Source organism: Trifolium pratense, linkage group LG7 (genome assembly GCF_020283565.1).
Source record: "Trifolium pratense cultivar HEN17-A07 linkage group LG7, ARS_RC_1.1, whole genome shotgun sequence".
Lineage (NCBI taxonomy): Eukaryota > Viridiplantae > Streptophyta > Magnoliopsida > Fabales > Fabaceae > Trifolium > Trifolium pratense.
In genome coordinates this window covers 2672098-2682977 of record NC_060065.1, presented here as the reverse complement: position 1 = coordinate 2682977, position 10880 = coordinate 2672098, and the positions used below count along the sequence as shown (strand labels likewise).

General features: G+C 34.0%; 3 protein-coding genes across 4 annotated transcripts; 1 reads left to right on the top strand and 2 right to left on the bottom strand.

Annotated features, from left to right (window-relative positions):
• Positions 1-409: 409 nt before the first annotated feature.
• LOC123893606 (allene oxide synthase-like) lies at positions 410-2569 on the bottom strand. The gene has a single exon (XM_045943369.1). It carries the CDS (start codon positions 2363-2365, stop codon positions 695-697), a length of 1671 nt encoding a protein of 556 aa, XP_045799325.1. The 5' UTR covers positions 2366-2569; the 3' UTR covers positions 410-694.
• A 2650-nt stretch (positions 2570-5219) lies between these two features.
• On the top strand, positions 5220-7626 carry LOC123893605. 2 transcript variants are annotated; one of them, XM_045943368.1, is made up of 6 exons: positions 5220-5386; positions 5471-5522; positions 5613-5752; positions 5795-6017; positions 6799-7139; positions 7259-7626. In XM_045943368.1, exons 1-6 carry the CDS (start codon positions 5321-5323, stop codon positions 7475-7477), a joined length of 1041 nt encoding a protein of 346 aa, XP_045799324.1. In that variant the 5' UTR covers positions 5220-5320; the 3' UTR covers positions 7478-7626. The 2 variants fall into 2 exon arrangements, with proteins under 2 accessions (XP_045799324.1, XP_045799323.1); XM_045943367.1 differs by having other exon boundaries at positions 5613-6017.
• Positions 7627-8550: 924 nt separating this feature from the next.
• Positions 8551-10630, bottom strand: LOC123893604 (octanoyltransferase LIP2p, chloroplastic-like). The gene is made up of 3 exons (XM_045943365.1): positions 10182-10630; positions 9911-10061; positions 8551-9348 (listed from the first exon to the last, which is right to left on the bottom strand). Exons 1-3 carry the CDS (start codon positions 10593-10595, stop codon positions 9014-9016), a joined length of 900 nt encoding a protein of 299 aa, XP_045799321.1. The 5' UTR covers positions 10596-10630; the 3' UTR covers positions 8551-9013.
• Positions 10631-10880: the final 250 nt, after the last annotated feature.

Sequence of the window (10880 nt, the reverse complement as noted above, 5' to 3'; positions counted from 1 at the left end):
ACACATTAGCAAGACCCTTGATATTATCATGATATCCCATTGCTTGGCCCAAGTTATAAGACCATGTCTGTCCTAATCAAGATATTCCTTTTTCCTTACTCATCCCTCTCCATTCAACTTAATTTTGGACAAGGCTGGACCATTCAAATGTGTTCAAACTTCATAATCAAATCGTGTTATTGGAATAATCCATCCCATCTATCTTCCTTTCCAATTTTTATACAATTTTTGGTAACCATGCCAATAACGTGTCTCTCTATAAATGGCAATTATCATCTGTTGTGGATTCTCTCCATTATAATATATCGTGAATTTGTGATTCTTACGTCTAGCTAAATTAATTTCTATCTATCAGATACCCTTTTAATTGATGCATTAACCAATATCCATCATAGTATATGTGGTGATTAAATTAAGTAGAATCATTCCAAAAGAAACAAAAATTTGACATCATAGATAAAACTTGTCACATTCCTCATGCAGTACATACAATACAAGCAAAAAAACAGTCATCATAAACAAACCAAAAAAAGAAATTAAATTATCTTAATCTTAGCCTATTTGTGGATGAACAAATTTCCAATTAAGATGCACATATGCATCATAATACATGCACTTAATTAATCAAAATCCTAAACAAATGTATTGTATATATGAACTATGAAGCTATGATTATCAGCATGAGTAAATCAAACTAAAAAGTTGCTCTCTTGAGAGAGGTAAAAGTAACAGCAGATCCTGTTGGAGACTTCCCAACTTGAATACTAAAAGTATCATAACGAAGAAACAACTCCACCACCAAAAGCCTCGAAAACAACACGACAAAATCCTTACCAGGACATTGCTTATTACCAACCGTTGGTTCTTCCGTCTCACGGCCATTCGACCAAAACACATGTTTCAACAATTTCTCTCCTTCACCCATAAACCTCTCTCCAACAAACTCATCAGCTTTATCAAATATCTTAGGATCTTTCGTCGCAAAAGGTTGAAACCCGAACAACATTTCACCTTCTTTCACTTGAAATGAATTCTCATGATTTTCAATAACAAAATCATGTTTTGCTTTACCATATTGTAATGGCACTGGTGGTTCAATTCTAAGAGCTTCATAAACCACTGATTTCATCAACGGCATTTGTTCCATCGCAGCCATAGACACTTTCCCATCATTCGATTTAATGACATAACGAATCTCTTCTGCTAATCTACGGTGTATATTAACACCGCCTCTTCCAATCCACTTCAACAAATTCGGGAAAAAAATCTTCATCCCGCCAAACGAATTAAAACATGTTGTGAATAACAAATTATGAACTGCTTCTTCTTTAGAAACTCCGAGTCTAACTGCTTCATCTAAAACCGGTCCAGTAGATGACTCGTAGAAAAAATCATAGAGTCTCTGATAATCTTTTTTCACCAGAATTGGTGGAAGACGAAAAGTGTGAAAAAGTGGTTCTTGAATATATTTTGGAAGGCCTAACGAAAGAATTGGACTTAGCTGCATCAGAGTCCATTTAGATACTATTTTTGGAGCATCCATTTTAAGATTTGTTTCGGTAGGGTCAGTTCCGAAAAATGCTTTTGCAAGGTAGTTAAATGCTGCTTGATCGTTTGCGTCACTGAAAGTTGCCTTTCCCGTTTTAGCAAGCTCTTTTTCTAATGTATCGAAGAGGTTTGTGTAAGATGACTGAAACTCAGGGATGAAGTGACTGCTTCGAGTTTTGAGGAGGAAGAAGATGAGGCTTTTGAGTTGTTCGTGTTTTGGTTCAGTTGGATCGAGGTAAGAGAGAATTCTGTGACCTCCGGTGAGTTCAGTTGACGGCATGAAAGTTCCGGTAAAGATGTCACGTTTTTCGACTTTGGAGTTGTCAAAGAGAATAGGAAAGGATTTTCCGTCAAGTAAAACAATGACATTTGGGTTTGATGAAATGAAAGGGCCTGGTGGCATATTTGCGCGAAAAATGGTTGAATTGTATTTGTTCATTTTGGTTCGAAAAAATGTGTCACGGCCACCTTCGCTGTAGAAATAATCGAGACGATCTTGGAAGGGTCCTATGAAAGGGAGGCCGTAATCACCGGGGATTCTTCGCATTGGAAGTTTTTTCGGTGGTTGGGGTGATGGTTGTTGTGGAGCAGAGGATGAGGATGGTGTCGTGTCTGTGTCTGACACTAAAGTTGTTATTGAAGTAAGGGGTATCGGGGATTGTGTCATGTTTTTGTCGGACACCGAGACTTTTAATGGTGTAACTGAATTTGGAGTAAAAGGACATTTGGAAATGGAGCAGCAAATGGTTGTTCTCTTTGTTGGAAATTCTGTTTGAAAGAAAGTAGAAGATATTAAGGTAAGTGATGTTGAAGCCATGTTTGGAAGTGATTATGATCACAGTTTAGAATGGAAGAAGAAACTGAACTTGACAACAATTTGTATTGGAGGAAGGGGGAATGAGTAATGATTGTTATGATATATTTGGGGGTCATATGTATTTATTTATAGACTTTTAATGGGTGATGAATATTGAAAAGTTGAAAGACCATTATAAGAGAAATAAAAAAAAAGTCGTGTAAAATGTGAGCACCACGTTTCTTTCCGTCCAGATCGTTGTTACTACGAATTTGCATTGTTGAGAAATGCTCTTAACTTAATTACATTCAGACTTTCATGATATATATGTTAATATTTTCTAGTTCACATGTATCAAGTATGAACCTGAATTTTTTACACCTTAATTTATTTACCCATCTAGTCTTATATATAAGAAAATGTTTGGTTTTTAGATTTATTGTAAAATCAACGTATCTAGACAATATTATAGTCTAAATACATCAATTCTACAATTTATTTAAAAAGTCGACATTTTTTCTATATATATATATATATAGAACTAGAGGGAGTAACTTTTAACTCAAATAAGTCTGATTAACCTCTCTATAACCTACCAAATTGAAATTCTCTCAAATGCTTTTTATTTTGTACTAATAGGCAAAAGTCGTCACTAATTCCTTTTTCTGACTTTTTTTTTTCTCTTCTTTTTAATTGCAATTACAGCTTATTACTTTTTGGACGGTAGGGTAGGAATGCATTATTATAAATAGAAGAATATATACGCGCTAGTAAGACCAAATGTCATACTATATCATTTCGAAGTTTTGTGTGGACTGTGCTCTTCATCTTCAGAAGTAGGTAGGGTTGCACTAATAATAGAGTACGTGCTGCATATTTGCAACGACTTAATTTGGTAAAAGGTGAAGACTGAAGACTCATTGTCTTACATACGAGCCGTGATTGCGCTCGGTAATAAAGTATCTTCAGTTGTGCCGTTAGACGTTGGTAATCGTCTGATTAAAATTGAACAATCTTAATTTAAGTACAATATTTTAAAATTATTAACATGACTGTGCGACTGCATAAAAAAAATGAATGCATCTAATCCATTTTCCTTATGTTCAACTTTTTTTTGGAATGATCTTTATGTATGTGTTTGGTTCTGCGGTGGACAGAATTGATTTTGATAGAATTGAGTTTGATAGAATTGATTTATGTTTGGATATATTCATACAAAAGTGAGTTGAACAAATAATTTGAGTGTAAAAATCAATTCTAGAATGAGAAGCTACAATTTCTAGCTTCAAGTAGAATCCATTCTGGAGGCAGAATCAATTCTAGTTTTGAGGAACCAAATAAGTCAGAATTCATTCTACAAGTCCAGAATCAATTCTGGCTGCTCCAGAATTGAAACCAAACATACACTAAGTTCTACTCCTGAATAACATTGTTTTACATGACAATATTGGCGATAGATGCATATAAAACCAAATCATATGCTGGTTATTCAATCAAAGGAGTTTATCAGGTTTTAGCTCAAGAAATGCATGTGAAACTTTTATCTTTAAGAATACGAACGAATATTTGGAATAAAGTAGGATGGCAAAATAGGTTAGGCTTGTTGGGTCGGCCCGTCTAGCCCGCTATTTTTTGTACCCCTTCATAAAGTAGGATGCATATAATTAAATTTTTTCACCTCTTATTATGTATAAATTACAAATAAATTTTTAAAATTTCTCTAATATTTGACTCATAAAATAGAGATATTTGACTCATTAAATTTTTAAATTTTATTCAAAATTAGGCGGGGTAGCCCACCAATTCGCCGGCCCGCCATAAAATGGAAGGGGTGAGATATTCAACTCACTACCTCTAGTTGACCTGCATTGCCCCACACCGTTTTTCTATCGGGTTGGTGGCGAGGCGGGTTCGTCAGTTTTTGCCATCCTTAGAATAAAATGGTACCTTCAAAAGTCTCTCTTTTAGCTTGGAGATTCTTTTACAAAAGGATTGAAACAAAGGACAGCTTGCTAAGATGAGAAATTACTACTTCAAGTTCTTTGGTATGTTGGGGTTGTAATCACGGGAAAATATTTTCCATTTTTCTCTGGGTGCGGTTTTTTTTTTTTTTTGGAGAATTGTGGACTCGTCTTGGTAGACTAATCTAACTATTTGTACTTGTCTAAGCTAAGTTTTTGAGCTTCATTTTTATTTTAAAACTTTTTTTTATTGTTGTCACACCATTTGGCTTCTTTTAAAAAAAAAATTAAACCAAACATATTTAAATATCATTCAAATTTTAAATTCTTTAATTTTTTTTAAAATATATTTAGAATATTATGAAAAGTCACTCCTCAAAAATTAATATTTTTTAACAATATTTTAAATACTATACACTCAAGATAAAATTAACGAAAATTTAGACAAGAAAAATAAAATTTTGAACTCTCCTTTTATAAAAAAAAAATTATTTTATAATATTCTTAAAAATAAAATATTCAAAATATATATTTTTTTTTTACTAAATTCAAAAATCTAAAATATACTTTAACTTAATAAAAAAACTAAAATTATGGACTAATCAGTGTAAAAGGGAAAAATAAAAGGAGAATGTTAACATGTGCGCTTAAGGGCACATGTTAAGAAGATAAATGTAGAAAAATTTTATTGAAATTGTTATGTATTCAATTTTTTAAGCATTAAATTTTTTGTATCATTAAATGCTATATTTCTATTTTTAGGTAGCTTAACATGTGCCCTTAAGACACAAGTTAACATGACCCAAAATAAAATGAGCAAAAATTTAGTCGTGACTCGTGATAAGGGGTTTACATAATAGTATGTTAGAGGTCCTGGTTCGATCCTCATCTCGGTAAACAAAAAAACAAAAAACAAAACACTAGTTAGGAGTAGTGACTTAAGCCAAGACAAGACAGGGTTTTAGGAGCAGGAATCATATCCATCCTTGAACCCTAAATTCATTCAACTCATCATATGGAACTTCAAACTTTTTGTTCCACTCTTTCTTCTCAACCGCTTCAATTATCCTACAAACATCATGTGAGTATACAACAATGAATTTCACTGTCTCCATTCTTTTTCGTAATCTATACACTCACACACTAACAATTCACTTCTTTGCAGTCTCAATTCAGATGTCAGAGACCCAATTTTGGCTTTACAAATGCATCTAAATGTACCATTTTTCTTCCTCGTTTCAATACTATGTTTGGTTTTTAAAAATAACACTTAAAAATTGTTTTTTTTTTTTTTTTATTTATTTCAGACTTGAAATTGGTGATTAAAGAACCTTCATTTTTGGGATTCAACAAATTTCAAAGGACTGTTATACATGCTTCTGATTCCACTGTAAATGGTGCATTGGAAGTTAAACCGAATGGAAGTTCTAGTGTTGTTGTTAATGGGGTGGAAGTTGAACCAGGAAGTTCTAGTGTTGTTGTTAATGGGGTGGAAGTTGAACCATTTCATGGTAAATCAGGTTCTGTCTCTTTTTATGGTTTGACACACCAATCTGTAGAAGAAGGAAAATTGGAATCTGCTCCCTTTAAACAAGAGGAGAGATCTTATTTATGGGTTTGGGGTCCTCTTGTATTCATATCGTCTTTGATTCTGCCACAGTTCTTCATTAGCAATGTTGTTGAGGCTTTCTTTGATGATATGATTTTAAAAGGTATTTGTGAGAGAATTCTATGCTTTCTATTACTGCTGTTGAATTTCAACTCTTTTGCCCTGCGCTTGAAAATTGAATTTGGATGATATTGATGATAGTTTGTGTTGTAGGAAGTAAAACTGTGTTTATATGCTGATTTTACTGCTCTTATTGTCTACACTATGGTAGTACATTGTTGAGGTTAAGTTTTTTTTGCTGATGTTAATACTTACCAAGTTATTTATTGGCTTGATAGAGTCGCAGAATGATATGCATACATCAAAGACTATTACTCCAAGTAAACAAATTCGTTTCTTTTAAGTCATAAATCTTATCAGTTCTAATACAAACCTCTGGTTTTGTACTGATACTGGCATTATTTGTTGTTATCTTTGTAGAATAAAAGCCGTGCTTTGAAATTATGAATGGCTCGTGGTATTGCACACCACCTTGGGTTTTGCTGTATTTCTAGTGCTTATTGGGTTTTAGATGAAGACCCCTGTGGAAGTAGTTAGTTTACTAACATTTATGTTAAATTCTCACCAACATATTTGGAGGCTTAAAATTGATACCTTTGTTTGTTGTATAACTTTTAGTGTTTTTGGCAAAATTTTGTTTGCATGGTGTTCTAATGACGGACTTGTTTGATGTATTCTGAATTTTGGACAAGTAAAATGAAATGTTGTCACAGAAGAAGTCTTAATGGAGTTACATAAATGTCATGGTTTTGTTGCGTACGAACCTTGTAAAATGGGGGGGAGAAGCATATCTTATACACATTTCTGTTGCCAATAATATGCAGATATTGTGACTTCACTCTCTACAGAGGTACTGTTCTATTTAGGATTTGCAACATTCTTACAGGTGGCTGATCGCGTCCAGAGGCCATATTTGCAGTACAGCTCTAAAAGATGGGGTCTCATCACTGGACTCAAAGGATACTTAACCTCTGCTGTCCTCACAATGGGTTTGAAGATTTCTATTCCTCTCATTCTTTTGTACGTAACCTGGTCAGTGATCCGCGTGGCCACAGTTGTTGCTATAGCTCCCTTCTTAGTTGGCTGTGTTGTTCAATTTGCATTTGAGAGATACTTGAACAAGCGTGGTTCATCGTGCTGGCCTCTAGTCCCTATTATATTTGAGGTTTGTCTATCTATTTTTTTCCAAATTGATTTAAGATCTTAATGCTGCTTGATGAGTAACAAAAACTTGGCTATTACCAGTAATTAGTAGTTTTGTAACACTCTTAATTGATTTGTCAGGTATACAGACTGTATCAGCTTACAAGAGCAACTAATTTTGCTCAGAGGTTGATGTACTCTATGAAGGGGATGCCTGCGTCACCTGAAGTGCTAGAACGTAGTGGAACTTTGTTTGGGATGATGGTGATCTTCCAGTTACTGGGAATTGTGTGCCTTTGGTCATTGATGACATTTCTTTTGAGGCTATTCCCTTCTAGGCCAGTAGCAGAAAATTACTGATTTTTGTATGGAACAAAGAAGAGTGTTGTATATATTCGGAGTAGATAATGTTTGTAAGGTGATTAACTTTCAATGCAGGCTTTTCATAAAAGCCGTGTCACTGTAATTCATTTCTGTTTTAATTTCAGTATCATCATTTACCAAGAAAACCTAGGGTTTCTTTTGAATGTCCTGTTTGTTTATGGCCAAAATCACACAAGGCAACATAATTATTGATTTGCACAACAAAGCCAAGATGTCGGATTTTTTCTTTTCACCAAAGCCAGCATTATCTGTTCTTTGATTTGATATCACCAAATGAAGTAGTACATAATAGCACATGGAACAAAATGGTTTTTCCCATCAGAAAATTTTGCAAAATATAACGAGCTACAGAAGCATATTAATTCAAATTCTGAACCATAGTTACAAGCGATAGACAACATTAAAAACCTGATAGAAATTAGAATCCTAGTATATTACCATACAAATATGATCATATGTTAACATCTATATAGAATTTCAAGCGCAAGCACCTAGGGATGGCAAAAAAACCCAAACCCGAGAGACCCACCCGAATTCAAACCCAAGTCAACGGGCGAAACCCGATTTGACTGGGTTTGGGTTCGGGTGACACCCGATAATATGGGTGTGGGTTTGGTATCAGTCAAACCCACACCCGCCCGAAACCCATATACCCACCCGAAATATTTTATAATTACCTAATTACCCCCATAGTCTCCCTCAATTTCCTTGGAAGACCTTAAATTTTAGTTGTAATTTAATTTCTTGAAAGTCTATGTTGTAATTTCTTGAAAGTCTATGTTTGAATTTCCTTGGAAGACCTTAATTTTAGTTGTAATTTAATTCAAAGTCTATGTTGGAATTTAATTTCTTAAATTTGCAAATTATTTTCAAATGTGCTGAGGATTTAGGTTTGGGTGGAAAAAACCCGAACCCAATGGGTGTAGGCGTGAGTGTTGTTTTGCCACCCGAACAGCCTTTGGGTTTGAGTTTGGGTGATGATTTCGGGTGTGAGTTTGGTAAGTGTCAAACCCGCACTCATGGGCGCCCGTTGCCATCCCTAAGCACCACATATACATTTGAGAGTCCTCCATCTAAATATAATCATCTATGTACTCAAACAAACAAAAAATCTCTCTAAAAAGAGCTTTGTTCCATCTACTCTTTGTTCTGATCATTTAAGTTGAAACATTTTGATTCGAATTTCATATGTTCTAACCACCACCTTGAAGGTTAATATCACCAAACTTTGCAGTTTCCAACACAGAAAGATCATCAACATCATTTTCATCCTCAACTTCACCAGTGTTCTCATCATTAAAGTTGAATTTTTTTTATTCAAATTCCGTATGTTTGATTGCAAAATAGAGTAATATAGCCTATTATTCACAAACAATTGATATCCTAGAATACAAGATAGAGTAGCAAGTGTGTTCGATTGCAAGATTGTCTTTAATCTGGCCATATACTAAATAAACTATGTGTCTATGTGCATTACAAAAATTCAAGTTTGCTGTTTCTTGGTAGGATAACTTATTTTCGTGCACTTTCACACAGCATTGGTACAGAAATAATTTTATGATTGTACTTAAGCTGAAACACTTTTGAGAACTCTTCAATTAAGGACTTATGAGTAATATGACTAAGACTGGCACCATCCAAATGATACAAATCAGCTGTTTCATGATCATTACATGATAATTGTGCTTCTTTCAGCAACCCTTTGATACTCCCAACTTGACGGCCGTGTATTCCGCATGGGACGATCCATTTAAAGGGACTCAAATCCGTCATGACATTGAGTGCTAAACCATGATAGGTAATCCATTGATCCACTCTTATACCTATAGCTGCCACTTTCTCATTTCCTGAAATAAGATGTAACGAAGAATAAGGAAAAATATAAAGATTATGGACTGGTTAAGTTTCAGCATTTTAAATCATGACAAACTCAAAGCACAAATTGAAGAAGCTCTAACAGTCTTGATAGGTTACTTGCAGCACACTAATATACTATCAATTATGACAAAGGTTCCCAATCATGAGTAAAATGATGTGAATTTATCAACTGCATCAATGAAAACACTGCATATTCGGCCTATGTTTGGTATCACGGTGGATACGCAAAAATCACAGCGATCCACCATGATTTCACAGAAGCTACACTTTGTCCCTTTTGAAAAATCATAGTGGATCACCGTCATTCTGGAAGTTTCTAAATAATACCCAAATTAGTCCATGATCTTTTCAAATGAGTCAAATTAACATAGACACTAGTTTGAATATTATTTTTTGTCAAAGATTGAATTGGATCATGAACAAATTGCGAGGGACTAAATTGTATCCTTAGTTTTAATTTAAGGGATTAAATTGCTATTATATAAAATTGCTTAAGTACCAACTAGTAATTGAGTTTGGAGAGTTACTTACCAACCCAAACACCAGTTAAACCTTCCATCCTTGAAGCCTGAATTGAAAAGGTTGAAGACAGAACACGAATAACAACCTCTTCAAGTGTCCTTAGATACCAATGAAGATCCATCTTATGTTTCCGGAGGTTCATAATTGGATACATCACTAACTGAAACCCAAAACACATTCACAATTTAATTCCAAACCAAAAAACAAAAACCCAAAGAAACAAAGATAACAATTTTATTAAATTAATAACAAAAAAAACAAAATTGAAACAAATAGCTACCTGGCCAGGACCATGGTATGTAACTTCTCCACCACGTTCAGTACGATGAATATCAAAGGGTGGATTTTTAATGTCAAAATTAAGGTTGTTGTTGGAACTAGCAGTACCCAATGTGAAAACAGAAGGGTGTTGTAAAACAATAAGAGTGTCATTGCAATCTCCTTCATTTTGAATCTGTGATTTCTTTTCTTTAACAATGTTTTTCTGTAAAGACCATGCCACTTCATAAGGGATCAAGTCTTGATGAAAATCTATAAGGTCACAGCTTCGTAAACATTGCACCCTTTTGGTTGTTCTTATTCTATGGCCTCCTCCATTGATTATGAGAGAGGAAAATGTTGAAGATGAATTGGAGTGGGGACGGAGAGGTCGAGGCTTGTTGAAAGTGAAACAAGAACACTCCAATAAAATCATGGCTACCAAACTGAAGTATCATTCATTCATGGAGTGACTAATGGCACATTGAGATGGTAATATTAATTAATCGAGAAAAATGTCTTAATCATCAATTAAATGATTTTTAATTTTTTTAAATATTTTTATAGGTGATTTATATGATATAAATTTTCGATCTAACGGTAAATTTTACGTGTAAAATTTGTATGTTATAATGTTATTAATGATTTATACATCATGCATCACTTAACTCACTCTTTCATGTTATACTTGAGATTGATTATAATGTAATGTAATAGAAGT